The 20,160-nt window shown below is 44.1% G+C and overlaps 1 protein-coding gene across 1 annotated transcript; it reads left to right on the top strand.

Moving 5' to 3' along the window:
- The first annotated feature begins 11,078 nt into the window (after positions 1-11,078).
- On the top strand, positions 11,079-18,584 carry LOC117728687 (uncharacterized protein KIAA0895-like). Its single transcript, XM_034529477.1, has 7 exons — positions 11,079-11,322; positions 12,364-13,137; positions 13,874-14,017; positions 14,610-14,742; positions 14,837-15,142; positions 16,499-16,596; positions 17,514-18,584. The coding sequence occupies exons 2-7, from the start codon at positions 12,412-12,414 to the stop codon at positions 17,673-17,675; spliced, it is 1,569 nt and encodes a 522-aa protein (XP_034385368.1). The 5' UTR covers positions 11,079-11,322; positions 12,364-12,411; the 3' UTR covers positions 17,676-18,584.
- The last annotated feature ends 1,576 nt before the right edge of the window (positions 18,585-20,160 follow it).

The following is a 20,160-nucleotide window of genomic DNA, read 5'->3' on the forward strand; positions in this document are numbered from 1 at the left end:
GACAAGGGGGGGGGGGGGGGGGGCTGTGCTTCTCGCCGCTGTCAGCGAGCTCTGGGGTGGTTGAAGTAACCATGGTGCCGTCTTTTCCTTTTTGCTTCTACCTGTAGCCACACCTTTGTTTGTCCCCCCCGCCCCCAAACCCCCTCGGGGTTGGCCTGTGTTGTTCTTTGCCTCAAAGCGGAGTAAAGACTGGAATGCTCCAGAGCCTTTAAGAAGCTGCTCCTGTGAGCTGACACCTGGTTGGTGTAGTTGGACCAGCTCAGCAGCAGGTAGTTTAGTAAAGTAAAGTAACGAGGTGTTCTTACGGTTCCATTACCGTTATTTATTCATTCATTTTTCTTTGTTCTCTTTTTGGCCTCTTTTGAGTGAGGAAGTATTCTTTGAGGTCCAACCAGTGGTGGAATGCAAGTACAGCTCCTCAAGTACTGCATATAAGTACAACAAAATAACACGGTACTTGTATTTTACTTGAGTTTCTTTCATCTTGTGCATTTTCTCTTTTCACTCCATCTCAGATGTAGATGTCGTCTGATGTGTTGACGTTGAACGTTTGTGATGGACTGAAGGAGGAAGTTGTTCCTTTGTGGTGAACTATTTCTATTTCTGGGCAGATCCTCCCTTTTTTTTTCCAGCTCTAAACGAGCTTTAACGAGGAATTTGAGGACGGTGGTCTCTTTTTGAGGCCTCGAGTTTCCACCTTTTAGCAGTTGCCAGCTTGGATTTTTGCAACCAGGAGTGACTCAAGAGGGTGGAGTGCAACCGAACCCTGAACCCTGACACATTTTGAAGTGGCCAAAACAGTTTGCGACCTGTCAATCACCTTGTAGCCCTGCCCCTACAGCATACCCTGCTTTAGGGGCGTAATTAGGTGCGTGGGCCATATTTACTAAAAGAATGTTGTGTTGAAGAAGACTTGAAACTAGAGATTGAGACCATAAACTCATGTTTACAATGTTTACTGAGGGAATAAATCAAGAGAAGTAGAGTCATTTATATAGACTTCTATACAACCAGAGGAGTCGCCCCGGAGCGTTGTTTTAGAGAACCGGTTTTGAAACAGTTATGTAGACGCCGACGATCGTACGGTAACAGTCAAAGGTTGCCATGTAGACGGAGATCGTTTTAGTGTGGCCGAAACCACCGAAAAAGAGAAAGGAGAGAAGCTGCAGCGTCACAGCAGCCGTTCCAAAGTTGAGATATAAATCAGGCCAACAACACCCCCCATCCCCCTATCCACAGCACACCAAGCACAAGGTCCTTGTACAGGCAGGTGCGTGACCTCTGAGATGTTTGTTTTTAACTCACACAGGTGTGCTCCCTCTCACGTTCTTATCGCTTGACGTTGACAAATGGACTTGCGGGTCTGAAATCCTGAAGTGTAAAACAGAACCTGTGAGCTGAATTATTATTTAAATATGAGCAGCAGTCCTTTATCAGTGAATGCAAATCCAGTGGGGGAGGAGGAGCCGCTGCCTTCTACGCCCGGAGATGTTGTGATACCACAGAGTGGGAAGTAAAGGTATTCCGCTTTTTAAGTATCACAACATGTGCTTTGTGGATCTCATGCGTTCACATCAGAGGGCACAAAAAGAGGCATGTGTGGGCAAGAGAGGTTGTGTGTCCGTGGTCACGCACATACACACACACACACACACACAAACACACACACACACACACACACAAAATGATTTGGACGATTTGCACACACAAAACTATCAGTGACACAGAAATATAATGTACCATAATAAGCAGTGTAGTTTTATTTTTACATTGCATTACATATCATTTAGCTGACGCTAATGTTGGCAGTCAGGGTTGACTGTCGAGTGTCACCGAGGTTCCTGGCAGTCGGGGGCGCGGCTAACACTGAGTTGTTGAAAGTGGTGGTCAGGTCGTGGGTGGGAGAGCCTTTCCCTGGAAGGAAAAATAGTTCCATCTTGTCAGGGTTGATTTTCAGGTGGTGTGCAGACATCCACTGAGAGATGTCAGACAGACAGGATGAGATTCGTGCTGCTACCTGTGTTTCAGATTGTGGAAACAAGAGGATCAGTTGGGTGTCGTCAGCATAGCTGTGGTAGGAAAAGCCATGTGAGCGAATGACAGAGCCAAAAGAATTAGTGTACAGAGAGAAGAGAAGAGGACCCAGGACGGAGCCATGAGGGACCCCAGTAGTGAGAGGGCAAGGTTCAGACACAGATCCTCTCCAGGTTACCCGGTAAGTGTGGTCGTTAAGGTAGGATGAGAAAAGGGAGATACCAGGTCCTGGGATACTACTAGAGAAACTAAAAAATTTACTTTTTTATTCTTATTTTTTAGCTTTTTTTTAACTTTCGTTATTATTTCTATTTTTCCTTTTATTCCTAATGTAGTGGCCATTTGTCCAACAAATCAAAAACAAACATAAATCAAATTGCCACTGACGCACCATGGGTTTGTGGTTTACGCAGCCAAAAGAATGCATTGTCCATTCAGGATTCCGTTTTTCTGATAATTTGTTTGGAGGTGGATTATCAGAAAAACGGAATCCTGAATGGACAATGCATTCTTTTGGCTGCGTAAACCACAAACCCATGGTGCGTCAGTGGCAATTTGATTTATGTTTGTTTTTGATTTGTTGGACAAATGGCCACTACATAAAGTAAAAAACCTTGCCTTTGAACTCAGAGACGGATCCCGCACCAATGGACGGGTCGGGTCGTATTGGATTTCGGAAAGACGGGCAGAACGGATTATTTTATTCATAACTTTGGATCATCGACGGGGAAACTGCATTGGCCCGGATCAACTAAGAGCTCAACCTTCTCACAAGAAACTGGTACGTGATACGACTGCTGTAGAGGACAACGGCCAAACGAGTGGAGTTTAAAAGTCGCTGTTTACATCCATGTTTCGTGAAGTTTGAGTGACAGCGGTGAATCGCTGCATAGGATCATTGCGCAATACCTGCGCACCACCGTCATCGGCTTTGATTAAAAGCCCGACTTCAGTGTGTGTCTGTGTGTGATGAAACGGATCGGATCGGCCAGTGAGCACTCTGTTTGCTGCCCTTCAACCGTATTTATGTCCGATTGCGGATTTTGATTGCTGTGCAACAAGCAGTTTAGAAGAAGCGTTCAACATGTCTGACGTTGAGGCGAGTGACGTTGAATCGACGTCAGCAAAAAGGAACATTCAATTAACTTCTAAGGGCTTGGGCTTCTACACGGAAATGTGCCAGCAAAAGAGGAGTACAAAATGTAAACAAGCCAAAAGGTGTTTGGGAAACATACGTGCGTTGATGGCATCAAATGAAAATGTCAATTCAGTGACTGCTGAGCTTACTAAGTTCATCACGTGTTACCAAGACGCAAATGAAATCCATGAATCTTTTGTGAACTTACCTTTACCACAAGATGAAGTTGCAAGGCAAAATAAGAACCACGAAGAAAAAATGACAATGTTCCATGATTTCACTGAAAAAGTAAAAGGCTGTCTGTCTGAAATGGGTCAACCATATGTGCAGCCAAATGAAGACCTCAACGACCAGCGTGTCGCAGATGAGAGAAACCCTGAAGATAGTGCTTCTAACGTGTCAAGGGTAAAGGTCAACTCTGTGAGGACACACTCCCAGCTATCACGGATTTCATCAACATCATCTGCACGCATTGAAGCTAAAGCCGACAGGGCTGCTTTGATGGAGCGGGTTGCTGCTCTAAAAAGGAAACATTTAATAGAGGATCAAGAGGAACGTTTGGAGAAAGAAAAGTTACGTTTGAGGAAAGAAAAGGAACAATTGGAGCTTGATACAGAATTGGCAGTAACAAATGCAAAGCTTCATGTCTTGGAAATCAATTCAAAATGTTCGGACGGCATGAACTCTTATTTTGAAAGGAACACTTCTCAAAAAACAATTCAATTAAGTCCCCATGCCCACACCTTTGTTCCAGTTAACATGGATGAAAGAGATCATGGGGTTTCTGTTTCTGATCCCATAACTCAACCACAGGTTGTCAGGCCTAAGCAAAGGCCAGCCACACAAACTGTGAATGAAAACCAAGCAGGACGTGTGCAACCTCAAACCCAAACTCTGACTGAGAACTATCAGAATGATATTGTAAATGTTATGCAAAGACAAAATGACATCGCTGCTCTGCTGGTTCAGCAAAATCTGTGCTCTGTCCTTCCTGTACGAAATATTCCTGTGTTTGATGGAGACCCTCTTCAATACAGGTCTTTCATCAGAGCTTTTGAAAATGGAGTGGAGGAGAAGACAACTAATTGGAGTGACTGTTTACACTTTCTCGAACAATACACCAGGGGGCAGCCAAGAGACCTGGTGTGCAGTTGTCAACATTTACCTTCAGAACAAGGATACCAAAGAGCCAAAAGTCTTCTAGCAGAGCACTTTGGAAACGAGTACAAAATTGCATCTGCCTATATGGAAAAAATTCTCAGCTGGACACCTGTTAAAAGTGAAGATCTTAAAGCATTAAAATCATTCTCTCTCTTTCTTCGAGGATGCTCAAATCTAACAGAGCAAATGATGCATATGAAGGAACTGGACCTACCATCCATTATGAGGAGCATCATCTTGAAACTTCCTTATAAATTAAGGGAAAGGTGGAGAAATGTTGCTTGTGATCTGCAGGAGCGAAGTGGCCGGAGAGCACTGTTTAATGATCTTGTTGTATTCATTGAAAAGCAGGTCAGAATTGCCTCGGATCCACTTTTTGGAAACATTCAGGATTCACAATCCACCAAATTGAGAGCCTCTAACATTGGTCATTTGACACAAAGGAAAAAGGGAAGCAGCTTTGCCACCAATGTTACTGCAGTAAAAGGAGTCGTCAGTACTCCGTATACAGAAAACAAGACCAAGTCTTTCTCTATTCACAACTGTCTGTTTTGCTTCAAAAGTTGTCACCCGATAGATAAATGTCCACAGTTTAAAGAGAAAGGACATCGTGATAAGATCAATTTTATCAAGGAACAGGGTATTTGTTTTGGTTGCCTGAAAGTAGGCCACATAAGCAAAGACTGCAGGAGTCGCTTGGATTGCAATGTGTGTCACCAGAAGCACCCAGGAGTCCTTCATATAGAACGGCAGGATAAAGGAACAGCCTTACATCAACCCCAACAGTCTGTGAGCCCTCCAAGTGTTTCAACTGCAATGTCTCAGACCTGTGGCCATATTGGGGCTGGTTATGAAGATAATTCCATCTTTTCTATTGTTGCAGTCAAAGTCAAGAGCCAGAGGGGCAACAAAACGGTGCAGACATATGCCTTTTTGGATCCAGGAAGTTCAGGCACATTCTGTACCGAGAACTTGGCAAGAAAATTGAACTTGAGGGGTAAAAGAATGAGTATTCTATTGAGAACAATGGGTCAAAAGAAGGTTGTAAATGCACATATTCTGTCAGGTCTTGAGGTGTCTGGCATGAGTGCAAATGATTTCATTGAGTTACCTGATGTTTTAACTCAAAAGACCATGCCTGTTTCTACATTGAATGTCCCACGACAGGAGGATCTTGATCAATGGTCCTATCTCAAGGATGTTAAGCTCCATGACATTGATGCAGATGTTGAGCTACTAATTGGAACTGATGCTTCAAAAGTGATGGAGCCTTGGGAGCTGATAAACAGCCAGGATGAGGGACCCTATGCAGTGAGAACCAGAGTTGGTTGGGTCATTAATGGTCCACTGCGTGGCAGAAGCAGTACAAGTAAGAGTGGCTGCCCTGCTGTAACAGCCAATCGAATCTCTGTGGAACATCTGCAAGAAATGCTGGTTAAACAGTATAACCATGACTTTAATGAGAGATCATCAGAGGAGCAGATTGAAATGTCCAGAGAAGATATCAAGTTCATGAATGTTATGAGCACCACAACAGTATTAACAGGAGACCATTACTGTATTGATTTACCTTTCAGACAGGAAAATTCTGTCTTGCCTAACAATCGCTGTGTTGCAGAACAGCGCCTACGGAGCCTGAAAAGAAAAATGGATAAGAATGGCCCATTTAAGGATCAATACACCACATTTCTAAACAACATGATAACTCAAGGATATGCTGAGATGGTACCTGCTGATCAACTAGAACAAAGTGATGGAAAGGTGTGGTATATCCCTCATCATGGAGTCTATCATCCCAGGAAAGGCAAACTGAGGGTTGTTTTTGATTGTGCAGCAACTTATGAAGGGATATCACTGAACTGCCAGCTCTTGCAGGGCCCTGATCTTACTAACACTCTTATTGGAGTTCTCATCCGATTTAGGCAAGAGCCTGTTGCAGTAATGGCTGACATCCAAGCCATGTTTCATCAAGTGCATGTCTCAGAGGAGCACATCAACTTTCTTCGCTTTCTCTGGTGGCCTGATGGTGACACTGCACAGTCTCCACGGGAGTATCGGATGAAAGTACATCTGTTTGGAGCTGTATCCTCACCAAGTTGTGCAAATTATGCTTTGAGGAGAACTGCAGATGATAATGTCAAAAATTTCCCTGCGGAAGTGATAAATACAGTCAAAAATAACTTCTATGTTGATGACTGCCTGAAATCCATGGCTTCAGAGGAGGAAGCACTACAAATGATCAAGGACTTGAACGCTCTTTGTCATAAAGGAGGGTTCAATCTTTCAGGATGGATCAGCAATAGCCGCAGAGTACTGCGGTCAATCGCAGAAGACAAACGACCAAAAGAACTGGTGGAACTGGATCTGGATACAGACCAACTTCCAATGGAGCAAGCACTAGGACTACAGTGGAGCATTGAAACTGACACATTCAAGTTCAGGACCTCACTACGACAACAGCCACAGACCAGAAGAGGCATCTTGTCAGTGGTCAGCTCACTTTATGACCCTTTAGGATTTCTATCCCCATTTAGTATGCCAGCCAAGCTTTTGTTGCAGGAGCTTTGTAAGAGAAACTTGGGATGGGATGACGCTATTCCCCACTCCTTCTCTGAGCAATGGTCTAATTGGCTTGAGGACCTTCGAAGGATGTCTGAGTTCAAAGTGGACCGCTGTATTAAGCCCAGAGACTTTAGAGACCCTGCTACAGCCCAACTTCACCACTTTTCTGATGCCAGTCAGGTTGGATATGGAACTGTGTCCTATGTGAGATTGGAAAAAGACTGTAAAGTACATGTTGCATTTCTCTTAGGAAAGGCCAGAGTGGCTCCACTAAAGCAGACTACAATTCCTCGACTGGAACTCACAGCCGCAGTTCTTGCTGTTCGAGTTGATAAAATGCTTCGGAAGGAGTTACAATTTAAACTTGAGAAGTCAGTTTTTTGGACTGACAGTACAACTGTTCTTAAATATATCTCCAGTGAAACCGGGCGATTCCACACTTTTGTGGCAAACAGAACCGCTTTTATCAGAGAAACGGCCGATGTGGATCAGTGGAGATATGTGGGTTCTAAGGAGAATCCAGCAGATGAAGCATCAAGAGGATTAAGAGCTGAGGATTTCCTGAAAAGCAGGAGATGGATAAAAGGACCGGAATTTCTATTCAAGTCAAAGGAGGCGTGGCCTAAACTGGAGGTGGATCTTGATGCGATTTTAGCAGATGACCCAGAAGTCAAAAGGGACTTAATGGTGAATGCTATCATCAAGGACTTGGAGAATTCCACCAACCACCTGATCTCTTATTTTTCATCTTGGATTAGCCTAAAAAGATCTGTGGCTTGGTTTCTGAAGGTCAAGGAAATGCTCTTGTTATTGAGACAGAAGAGAAAGGAGTTTTGTGCTTCTGCAGGCCTCAGAAAGGACAATCTAAAGATTCAGGAACAAGAAGTGGAAAGAAGAATTCAGAGCTTTAAAGTCACACTCAAGGGACAAAGCCTAGCTCCTGAAGATCTTACAAAGGCAGAAAAATCAATCATTCAATATGTACAAAAACACAAGTTCACAGTTGAAATTGCCTCACTCAAGGGTGGCTGTAAAAACGTCCCCAAAGAAAGTCCACTGTACAAACTGGACCCAGTCATGGATGATGACCTCCTCAGAGTTGGAGGACGGTTGAGTAGAGCAGCATTGCCAGCAGAATCCAAACATCCAGTCATTTTGTCAAAAGATCTGCATGTATCCAAACTCATTCTGAGCCATATCCATCATCAGCTGGGACATGCAGGAAGAAATCACATGTTGCCCAGGTTACAGCAAAAGTACTGGATCATTAATGCAAACTCTGCTGCCAGGAAAGTCATATCTGACTGTGTTGTTTGTAGACGCAACCGAGGAAAGCTTGGTGAACAGAAGATGGCAGACTTGCCTGAGGAGAGAGTGTTGCCTGACAAAGCTCCTTTTACAAATGTTGGAGTTGACTATTTTGGGCCCATCAATGTTAAGCGAGGAAGAAGTCTTCTTAAAAGATATGGAGTACTTTTTACCTGCCTTACCAGTCGTGCCGTCCACTTGGAAGTGGCTTATACATTGGATACAGACTCCTGTTTAAATGCAGTAAGGAGATTCATCTGCAGACGAGGTCCAGTCGCCTCAATCAGGACTGATAACGGCACAAACTTTGTTGGAGCCAACCGAGAGCTGAAGGAAAGTCTGGCTGTTGTGAATCATAGCAAAATTCAGAGGTCTTTGGTCCAGGAGGGCATACAATGGAACTTTAACACTCCAGCAGCTTCCCATCAAGGTGGCATCTGGGAGCGCCTGATTCGTTCAGTGAAAAGTGTCCTCACCTCAATTCTTCAACAGCAAACTCTGGACGACGAAGGGCTCCAGACCATTTTCTGTGAGGTTGAGGCAATACTAAATGATAGACCCATTACAAGAGTGTCAGACGACCCAGATGACCTTGAAGCGCTCACACCAAACCATATTCTAATGTTAAAGGGCAAACCAACCATACCCCCAGGACTGTTTGATAAAGATGATCTATACATCAGGAAAAGATGGAGGCAAATACAGTACATGGCTGAACTGTTTTGGAAGAGATGGATCTCTGAGTACCTACCGATGATGCAAGAGAGACAAAAATGGACAAGGCCAAGAAGAAGCCTCACTATTGGAGACATAGTTCTTGTTGCGGACTCCACAGCTCCAAGAGGATCTTGGATGATGGGAAAAGTGTTGGATGTAAGACCAGATGCAAAGGGTCTGGTGCGCTCTGTGCGGCTTCAAACAAGAACAAGCATTCTAGAGAGGCCGGTGACAAAGCTCTGTCTGCTATTGGAAGCAGCAGTTTAGCATCATGGACTAATGCTTTCTCTACCTCTATTTTCTCTCATTTTTCTTTTTGTAGGTTCATCAAGAAGATTCACTTAAGGTTAAATGCATGGCACATAGAATAGTCCCTAATATTTCCTAGTTTGCCATTGAATTGTATGTTGCAGGAATAGCTCCGTTTGAGAATAGTATGTAATTGTGATTGTATGCACAATTAGGGGCCGGAATGTTGGAGCTATTTAATTGATATTAGTATTTAGTTGTTTTATTGACAAGTAGTATTGTTTAATCATTCAGGTTGTTTGCTTATTTAGGTTAGATGTTTTGATATATTAGAATAGCTTTTTTCTTGTGATAGTTTTTAGTTTAGTTTAATTCTTTATTGTTGTTGTCTAGATATATTTAGTCTTTTGGTTGTTCATTGGTTCGTTAATTGGGTAACACTGTGGGCACCTGTGGTTATATGTAGGAGTAGGCAGGTACAGGACCAGCATGCACCTGGGTAGGCCTATGGTTTTTTACCAGCGCAGGAGAGGCAGCGTCAGGAGTTCCTTTGTTCTTTTGTTTGTTTGCTTGTTTTGTTTAGTTAAATAAATTATCAGAAAAACGGAATCCTGAATGGACAATGCATTCTTTTGGCTGCGTAAACCACAAACCCATGGTGCGTCAGTGGCAATTTGATTTATGTTTGTTTTTGATTTGTTGGACAAATGGCCACTACACCTAATATTTCCCTTCTTTTTTCCCCCCCATCTCATTTCTTTATTATCCGACTATTGTTTTTGATAATAAAACATATATCTATATATTTGTGAGTAAATGCAATTAAACAAAATATAAAAGGCAAATCATGAGGAAAGGGCTATTTTTACACACACACAAGACATGCACGTGCACACACACTCACACACACACACAACACACACACACACACACACACACACACACAGTGTTTCTCTCAGACAAAGACTAACTAAAACATGGATACTGAATAATTAAACTACAGATTAGGACTATTTTAATTTTTTAAATAATAATAATAATAAATAAAAAATCATGATAATTTAAATAAATTAATCTGAAAACTTTTCACGGACCACACTTGGAGAGTCACAGACTTGATCCATGACAAAAACACATCGAAGCAGAAATGAAATCCAGCGAATTTGAAGATCGACAGGTTGTGTGTGTTTGCAAGTCAAATTAATGGCGTTCGCTGTGTGCAGGTGTGTCAACACAATGACGAGCCCGGTTCAGAGAAGGTCAAGGCTCCAGGGCGCTTGTGTGACCAGATCATCCATCTCCTGTTTGAATGGCTTTCTAGCAGGAAGAGTTCAGATACATTTAGTTGTGCGTCTCTGTGTTGCATATTGACAATAACTGATCCTTGAATCTTTGATAAACATTAAAAAATACCAACACATGTAGACAGAAATGTAGTGAAATACATGGGAGCTATCATGTTCTATTGTAAATATCCATATTTTTATTTTTTAAATCATGTCTTTATACTATAAACTGTGTTTATTGTCACGCACCAATCACCAAGAAAAACTCTCTTGTATGCGCAAACATACCTAAAAATAAACCATTTCTGATCTGAACACCTCTTTTTTTAATGTAGTATATTTACTATTAAATTAAATTAATTACATACATTTTATTTCTGATACTTGTGGAAATATATATATATATATATGTATATATATATATATATATATATATACATATATATATATTTCCTCAAGTAGCAGAAATAAAATGTATGTAATTATATATATATATATACATATGTTTAAATACTTATATATGTATCTATATATAAATATCGACAGATATAGACAATGTGCATAAAAGGACATCGCGGGCTCCCGTCCTTTCCTCGGGTCCTACGTCATGACGCAAGGGGAGCGTCACTTGACGTCGCGACGTCGCGTCGCGCGTCATAACTTCCAACACAACCTGCCGCTTCCTGGCCGGCCCAGGCAGGCGCCTCAGGCCCCGCTCCAGCTCGTGAACCGTTACCCGCACATCCTCATCATCATCACCACCATCATCATCATCACCACCGCTCACCGGTCCGCGAGGAGCCGCCGCCGGTATGAGTGAATGAAACGGCCGGGATCGAGGAGGAAGTCCCGGGACTGTGCTGCTCGGTGAGTCGCGACCAGCTCTGTTTTAACGGTTACCGGCCATTCACGTTCTCTACTGTAATCACAGCAGCGGTGACATCACCTCCATCTTCCTCCTCTTCCTCACCGACCGGCAACAATGAGCACAACCAGTGTGTGTGTGCGTGTGTGTGTGTGTGTGTGTGTGTGAGGGGGGGGGGGCTTTACCTGTGTACTTGTGGTACTTCTAGTGGTACTTTTAACATGTGAGCCCTGGTTCTACTGTGCTTGTAAAACTGGTATAATATAAAATATTGCAGTACTTTCAATCCTCCATTGTGTAACTTCCTCTTGGCTTAGTGTTCATTTAATTAAAATTAAATCTTTGTATGAAAATGGAGTCGTCAGAGGCAAAAAGATGTACTTGAGTATTTCCATTCATTCCGTATGCGTCTATTAATCTCAGAGGTACATGTTGTACTTTTTACTGTACTAAATCTCAGAGGTACATATTGTACTTTTTACTGTACTACATCTCAGAGGTACATGTTGTACTTTTTACTGTACTACATCTCAGAGGTACATGTTGTACTTTTTACTGTACTATATGCATATTCATGCAGCAGTAATATTAATACAGAAGCATCAGATGACATTTGACATCAATACTTATTTATGTATTTTGCACAATTCAAACAATAAAATACAAAATAAACAAACATAAAAAAGCCAGCTGGTCTTATTTGAAACCTCCACCTATATCATATTACAATTTAAAATAATTACAAACATAAAATGAAATATGACGGAGAACAAAAGAAAAATAAATAAATTAGTACTTAACTTCAGTAAAATAATTCAAATCAATTATTTTTTTTAAAAAGTTGAATTTTCTTTTTTTGAGAGAAATGATGACGAGGAGATAAATATTAACGGATAAATAGAGGAAGTAAAAAAAGAAACAAGCAAAGTAAAATGAGAACAGAACATAAAACATAGCATACATAATAATGCAGCAGTCATATTAAACCAGACAGAATATCACACATAACCATAACGCTCCCCATGAACCCGTCCGGTCCACAGCACCGGGGCTGGAGGAGAGCTCGAGGCTGAGGCGACGCGGCCGTGGTGATGGTGTTGGACTCGGGGGAAGTCTTCATGGATCAGGTCGAGGTTGAAAGTGTCGGGAGCAGCCGGGCCCCGTTGGAGCCGGACGTGCCGCGGCCCAAAGCCGCCGCGTCCAGGAGGAGCGACGTTGCGAAGAAGGAGAAGGCGTCCCACAATGGACTTCCGGCCCAGACGCACAGTGGCCAGGCGGCGCCGAGGAGGCCGTCCTCGGTGGCGGCGGTGGCACCGAGAGGCGGGGCCACGCCCAGGCCGCCGCTCCACCGGCCCCTCAGCCGCCGGCCCCTGAGCCTGGAGATAACCCCCCAGCGTCTGCGGTGGCCCGAGGAGCCGATGGCGGACGGGCGTGTCGTGCAGCCGCCCTGGCGGAGCGGCTCGGCCGCCCCGTCGCCCCCGACCCGCAGCCTGACCAGCCCCAGCCTGGGCGGCTGGATGCGCCGCAGCGAGAGCACCTGCTCGGTCAACTACCCCCCGGGGCTCCGGGTCGGCGGGGGCCAGATGAGACCCGCCACTTCCCTGCCGCACATAGCGAGGAGGGAGGTGGGCAGGTCGCTGGCCGCCGCCCCCAGGCCCTGTCTGCTCGTCGCCCTGCGGCCCCTGAACCTGGAGCAGGAGAAGCGGACCTTCTTCCAGTCCGACTACAAGTACGAGCCTCAGTTCGAGTACTCGCAGCCGGAGCCCAGGAGCGTGTTGGACAAGTACCAAGAGGGTTCGGGCCTCTTCCTCGAACAGGTACAGTACCGAACCTCTACGGGTCACCTGTGAGTTCATCAGGCGGCAACCTGAAGTCCATGCTGAGACTTGAGACTAGAGATTAAGACCACAAAGTCATGTTTACAATGTTTACTAGAGTCATTTTATATAGACTTCTATACAACCGGAGGAGTCGCCCCCTGGTGGTCAGGAGAGAGGATGCAGCTTTAACACATGAAGCATAGACTTCTATACAACCAGAGGAGTTGCCCCCTGGTGGTCAGGAGAGAGGATGCAGCTTTAACACATGAAGCATAGACTTCTATACAACCAGAGGAGTCGCCCCCTGGTGGTCAGGAGAGAGAATGCAGCTTTAACACATGAAGCATAGACTTCTATACAACCAGGAGTCGCCCCCTGGTGGTCAGGAGAGAGAATGCAGCTTTAACACATGAAGCATAGACTTCTATACAACCAGAGGAGTCGCCCCCTGGTGGTCAGGAGAGAGAATGCAGCTTTAACACATGAAGCATAGACTTCTATACAACCAGGAGTCGCCCCCTGGTGGTCAGGAGAGAGAATGCAGCTTTAACACATGAAGCATAGACTTCTATACAACCAGAGGAGTCGCCCCCTGGTGGTCAGGAGAGAGAATGCAGCTTTAACACATGAAGCATAGACTTCACTCGGCAGGTTGCCGCCTGGCCACTCCTCCTTCTGTCTGTGGAGTTCATACAACGATGATGATGACGATGAGTTTCCTGTGTACTTTCAGGCGGTGGGAATCATGGAGTGCGTCCTGAAGAAGTTCGGCTCCTACGAGAACTTCGAGGAGGTGACGGGCGGCAGCGTTCTCCCTAAAAGTCAAGTGTGGGCCGCTGTGCGCAAATACCTGCAGAAAGAAGGCTGCGTGGGAGAGGTGAGCGCGAAGCCACGCCCACAACCGGAGACCTTAAACAATGGCTCCTCCAGCATTGAGCCTGCGTAAACAAAGCCAGGGTCCTGAAACTGAAGCAGCTAATTGGCAGTAACTGAGCCATAAAGTATTGTACTATCCACACCTGGGATTTTCCCGGTGTTACCATGCAAGTGTCATGTGTCAAGTGTCAACAAGTGTCAAGTGTCAACAAGTGTCAAGTGTCATGGCCGCGCTCCGGATTGGTTCTGTCGGACGAAAAACGTTCACAAAAACGGCACCTTTATAAATTTATCTTACGATCAGAAATTCTCCCTCGAGTCTGTATCGCATGTTCAAAGATAGCGACACTTTTTTTATTTTTGAACACATATTCAGAAGGTTAAAGGTGTATTACCACTTTTATTAAAGCGTACACAAACTGAGCTATTCGCCAAAAGAAAATCCAGCCCGGATAAGATGACTGTGTGTGTGTGTGTGTGTGTGTGTGTGTGTGTGTGTGTGTGTGTGTGTGTGTGTGTGTGTGTGTGTGTGTGTGTGTGTGTGTGTGTGTGTGTGTGTGTGTGTGTGTGTGTGTGTGTGTGTGTGTGTGCAGGTCGTGGTGCGTCTGTCTGACGAGCTGCTGTCTCAGGCGGTGATGGTGGTGGAGAGCTGTCGCCCCACGCTGACCATCAACCTGGCCGGAGCTCGACAGCACTGGCTGGAGGGGATGCTGCGGCACGAGATCGGTACGCCGCCGCCGCCGCATATTCAACTCATCGCTCCTCGAGTAGAAGTTTCAAGTTAAATTAAAAAGATACCTTCTCACGGTCGTCTCCTCAGGCACACATTACCTGCGGGGGGTGAACAACAACCTGCAGCCGTGGTGCACCGCCGACGGCAGGAAGCAGTTCGGCCTCAAGCCGGCCAATCCCACGGAGGAGGGCCTGGCCAGCCTGCACAGCGTGCTGCTGCGGAAGCAGCCGTACCTGTGGCGCGCGGCGCTGCTCTACTACACAGTGTACCACGCCGCCAGCATGAGCTTCGCACGGCTCTTCGGCCACATCGCTCGCTTCGTCCAGGACCCGGACGTCCGCTGGGAGTACTGCCTGAGGGCCAAGAGGGGGCAGACGGACACCTCGCAGCCAGGTGAACGCACACACACACACACACACAATATATGAATGCTGCATTCTCTCTGCTGACCACCAGGGGGCGACTCCTCTGGTTGTATAGAAGTCTATGCTTTGTGTGTTAAAGCTGCATTCTCTCTCCTGACCACCAGGGGGCGACTCCTCTGGTTGTATAGAAGTCTATGCTTCATGTGTTAAAGCTGCATTCTCTCTGCTGACCACCAGGGGGCGACTCCTCTGGTTGTATAGAAGTCTATGCTTTGTGTGTTAAAGCTGCATTCTCTCTACTGACCACCAGGGGGCGACTCCTCTGGTTGTATAGAAGTCTATGCTTCATGTGTTAAAGCTGCATTCTCTCTGCTGACCACCAGGGGGCGACTCCTCTGGTTGTATAGAAGTCTATGCTTTGTGTGTTAAAGCTGCATTCTCTCTACTGACCACCAGGGGGCGACTCCTCTGGTTGTATAGAAGTCTATGCTTCATGTGTTAAAGCTGCATTCTCTCAACTGACCACCAGGGGGCGACTCCTCTGGTTGTATAGAAGTCTGCTTCATGTGTTAAAGCTGCATTCTCTCTCCTGACCACCAGGGGGCGACTCCTCTGGTTGTATAGAAGTCTATGCTTCATGTGTTAAAGCTGCATTCTCTCTGCTGACCACCAGGGGGCGACTCCTCTGGTTGTATAGAAGTCTATGCTTCGTGTGTTAAAGCTGCATTCTTTCTACTGACCACCAGGGGGCGACTCCTCTGGTTGTATAGAAGTCTGCTTCATGTGTTAAAGCTGCATTCTCTCTCCTGACCACCAGGGGGCGACTCCTCTGGTTGTATAGAAGTCTGCTTCATGTGTTAAAGCTGCATTCTCTCTGCTGACCACCAGGGGGCGACTCCTCTGGTTGTATAGAAGTCTATGCTTCGTGTGTTAAAGCTGCATTCTCTCTACTGACCACCAGGGGGCGACTCCTCTGGTTGTATAGAAGTCTATGCTTCATGTGTTAAAGCTGCATTCTCTCAACTGACCACCAGGGGGCGTCTCCTCTGGTTGTATAGAAGTCTGCTTCATGTGTTAAAGCTGCATTCTCTCAACTGACCACCAGGGGGCGTCTCCTCTGGTTGTATAGAAGTCTATGCTTCATGTGTTAAAGCTGCATTCTCTCTCCTGACCACCAGGGGGTGACTCCTCTGGTTGTATAGAAGTCTATATAAATGACTCTACTTCTCTTGATGTATTCCCTCAGTAAACATTGTAAACATTAGTTTTTGGTCTCAATCTCTAGTTTCAAGTTTTTCAATACAGCGTGATGTTCATTTAGTAAATGATGTTCATTTAGAGTCAAACATGTAATTGTTTTACACTTCCTGTGTTTCTTTCTTAGGGTGCTTCAGTAAAGACCAGGTCTATCTGGATGGGATCCTCCGGATCCTCCGACACCGAAGGACCATCGACTTCAAGATGTTGACTTCTTTAGGCAAAGTCAGTGTCAATTCTATTTAAATAATAAGGGCCTTTATTAACAATACAAAACTAAATGACTGTTTACATGCAAGAATACTGTAAGCCGATAAAGAAAATAAACCTTTTACTTTTTTTTAGTTTAAACTCATCAAATTGTTGAATCGTGAACAAAATATTGAAAAAAAGTTACACGTTGTTTCACGGGTTCACATAATTATACAAAACCGTGAAATAATAACTACAACATATTAGAAAAACGAATGAAATTCAAAACACAACAAGATACAATAATTTAATTTCTGGTCATAATCAATCATACAGAGACTGATGGAGATATGAAGAAAGAGAAATGGAATAAAAGAACTACAACAACCAAAAGGAAGTAGATACAGGAGCTCATGTGCATTGTCTGCCCCCTGCAGGAAAGAAAGAAAACTGGCACTTTGTGATCAATTTACCAGGTTTCTCAGTGATGTAAAACATGTACATTTACACTTTAGGGGGGAAATATTCTAATTTAATGTTAATATTTTTGATTTATTTCCATTGTGAATGTAGATAATTAAACTGTGATTGACATCCAGGGTTTGATGTCTTGAATAACACTATATACTACTACCTCATTGCTTTATTGTAATACTGCACATTTAGAAAGTATTCAAAGTCGTCTTTTGCAAAGATTACGCTTCTTTCTTGGTGGTCAACGACTAAACTATGTTGTGTAAAATACTAGAACTTAACACACACACACGCTGTAAATGTACATTGGAGGAGTTATTGTGGGTTTTGTCACCAATCTCTTGAAAAATGTAGTAAAATACTAAAGTTGCAGTAAAGTACAAGTACGTTGAATATGTATTTTAGTGAGTTGAACTTCCTTCCGGCCAACAGGAGTTCCCCTCCACCGACTAACCGTCTCCTTCACCTCCTTCCAGGTGTCTTTCGAAGACGTGGAGATGTTGCGTCCTCTGGCGGTTCTCCCACGGACCAGAATCCCGCACTTCATGCGAGACCAGGTGCGCTACGTGCAACACCTGGACCACATCGTCTCCGTCAACGACCTGGACGATTCAGCGCTGCAACACTTGCTGCCCTGAACGCCCCCCCCCCCCCCCCCCCCCCCCTCCTTTATCCCTGCACCACCTGAATCCAAGAAGAGGAAGTGGAGGTACACGGACTGTTCACGTGGTGCATTTAATATCATTTTTTAAAAATCCAGTATTATCAACGCTTTATTTGAGCTACTTTCTTTTTTGTAAAACTTGAATGATACAAACAAAAAGGGACGTACACACTAACACCTCTATCTCCTTTGTTTTCACTTTTATCCAATGCATGCCCCCCCCCCCCCCCTCTTTGCCTTTGCTACTACTATGAAGTTACCTCAATACTGCAACTCTACGATGTAACCGACATTATATATGTAGACTCGTACATAATCACCGCGTCCAGCACCTGTACAGGACACTGCTAACATGTGGCATACGGATTTAAACATGCTTTTATTTATGCAATTATTTAAGGTTTTTTCTTCTTTTTTACTTTGAGCAAACTGAATGTCTCTGGTATCAGCTTTATACATTTTTTTTTTTGTATTCTATTTTAGATGGTATTGTTTTTATGCCTTTTTTTTTTTTTTTAGATTGTTTGCATTAAAAAAAAGGACACCAAGGACACATTTAAAAAAACAAAAACCCAGGGGAGTGTCGCTTAGACCACGAATCTTCAAGATATCAAGTGCCAGTAGACTCGGTCAAGTATTCAAACGCTCCCCGGGGTTTTTTTTGTGTAAAGTATCAGTGTTATTAAAAGACGATAATCAGTTGTTACGGTCTTAACTGTCCTTGGTGGTCTTTTCACATCATGATGCTACTGTGATGTGAAGCCCCCCCCCCCTGCAGAATCCAAACTTTCTCATGCTACATTTAAAGGAACATCTTTTTGTTGCACAACGTTAGATGAGAAGATTGATATCATTCTCGTGTCGCGGAGAATAAAAAGTTATTACGTTAGCACGTCCGGCTACTTCCTTCGTGGTTTTGATGTCGTAAAAATAGGACAACGGACATTAAAAGCGTAGTTCAGAAAATAAAGACATTCGGTGGAGAACTAGAAACATTCATGTTAGAATGAACAGTCTGAACGTACGTTTACTACTTTTATTTCCACCAATTCTCGGCGCTGACGTTAGCTCAATTCGCTAGCGAGTCACAGTCTGACGCCGTCTGCTAACGGAACTCGTCTTTTCAGTTAGCGACAATCAGTCGCCGGCTAACATCTGAGAAGCAGCTTTTGTCTGAAATCAAAAAGAATTGTGACGGTAAATCTTTTTAAAATCGCGTGAGAATGTTAAGCTAACGTAACGCATAGGGCGTTTCCCGTCTAGACTAACTAGTATCGCATTCGTCTCATCTAACTCCGTGCAACAAAGCACGTTTTCCCAAAACGTCGAGCTATTCCTTTAACGTGTAGATGAACTGCCAAAGTGGAATTTGTTGTGAAACTGTGGGCGGTTCCTCCCACAGGGAGGAGTCACGGGCCGAGGGGGCAAGCGGGGGGATGTCGTGGGCGTGCCTTCGATGGGCGTAGAGCTCATCCGCTGTAGCTATCCGTGTGTTTGTAGGCTGCTTTTTACCGCGTTAAACACTTAAAACCTTCAGATGTCAAGTCGGGGGCGTTCACTTTGGGACAAGCCGCCTGAGAGCAGAATTAAAAATCGGGATGTGGGCCGAAATGGCAGCAGAATTTTTTTTTTAACTTAACAAAAACAACTTGACCAAAATGTGAATTCTCCTTCTGTGATTATGAAAATGTTGAATTTGACGATGAAATTTATTCTGCTGTGTTTACATTTCAAGCCGTTTGGAAAGCAGATGTACGTTTTTGTTTTTTTAAATTTTGAGCAAGGTGGTCCTCATCAAAACCTCCGGCCTGGATTCTCCTCAACAAATGCACCGATTTGTAACGCACGAATGTTGCACAAGTGGTTTTATGTTCTGGAAAACACCTCGAAGTTCCAGTTTATTTATTAAAAAGTACACACACACACTTTAAAAGAGGTCTCTGGTCTCTTTTTTTCATGAAGCCGTGGACGACGTCGTGAAGAAGTGTGGGATCATGGGAGTTGTAGTCTCCGTTGTTTTAACGTCCAATAAACAATTGATCAATAAAGATCTTGACGTAATGTTCATCGGTCACAGGCGAAGATGTTTTTGTGTCATTTCATTCTAATGAAATAGCCGCGAGTTAACGTTAGCTCGATGAGCCGTCATACAGCTACTCTAGCTAACGTTACGCGGCGTATTTCGCACTAGAAATAGGTATTAATGTCACATTGTAAAAATACTCAATACATTTTCAAAGTAACTTAACTTATAAAAATGTGTTGCTGATAGAGATGTGTATATATATACATACACACGTGTATATATACACACACACGTGTATGTGTATATACACACACGTGTATACGTACGTATACACACACGTGTATATATACATACACACGTGTATATATACATACATACACACGTGTATATATACATACACACGTGTATATATACATACATACACACGTGTATA

The sequence above is a fragment of the Cyclopterus lumpus genome, chromosome 3 (assembly GCF_009769545.1).
Source record: "Cyclopterus lumpus isolate fCycLum1 chromosome 3, fCycLum1.pri, whole genome shotgun sequence".
NCBI classification, from domain to species: domain Eukaryota; kingdom Metazoa; phylum Chordata; class Actinopteri; order Perciformes; family Cyclopteridae; genus Cyclopterus; species Cyclopterus lumpus.

What these genes read in the sequence shown, in the direction of transcription:
- LOC117728687 (XM_034529477.1), top strand. Translation starts at nt 12,412, where the DNA reads ATGGTGTTGGACTCGGGGGAAGTCTTCATGGATCAGGTCGAGGTTGAA. An exon ending in CGGGCCTCTTCCTCGAACAG is followed by an intron (nt 13,138 to 13,873) that starts GTACAGTACCGA and finishes GTGTACTTTCAG; the next exon opens with GCGGTGGGAATCATGGAGTG. An exon ending in AAGAAGGCTGCGTGGGAGAG is followed by an intron (nt 14,018 to 14,609) that starts GTGAGCGCGAAG and finishes GTGTGTGTGCAG; the next exon opens with GTCGTGGTGCGTCTGTCTGA.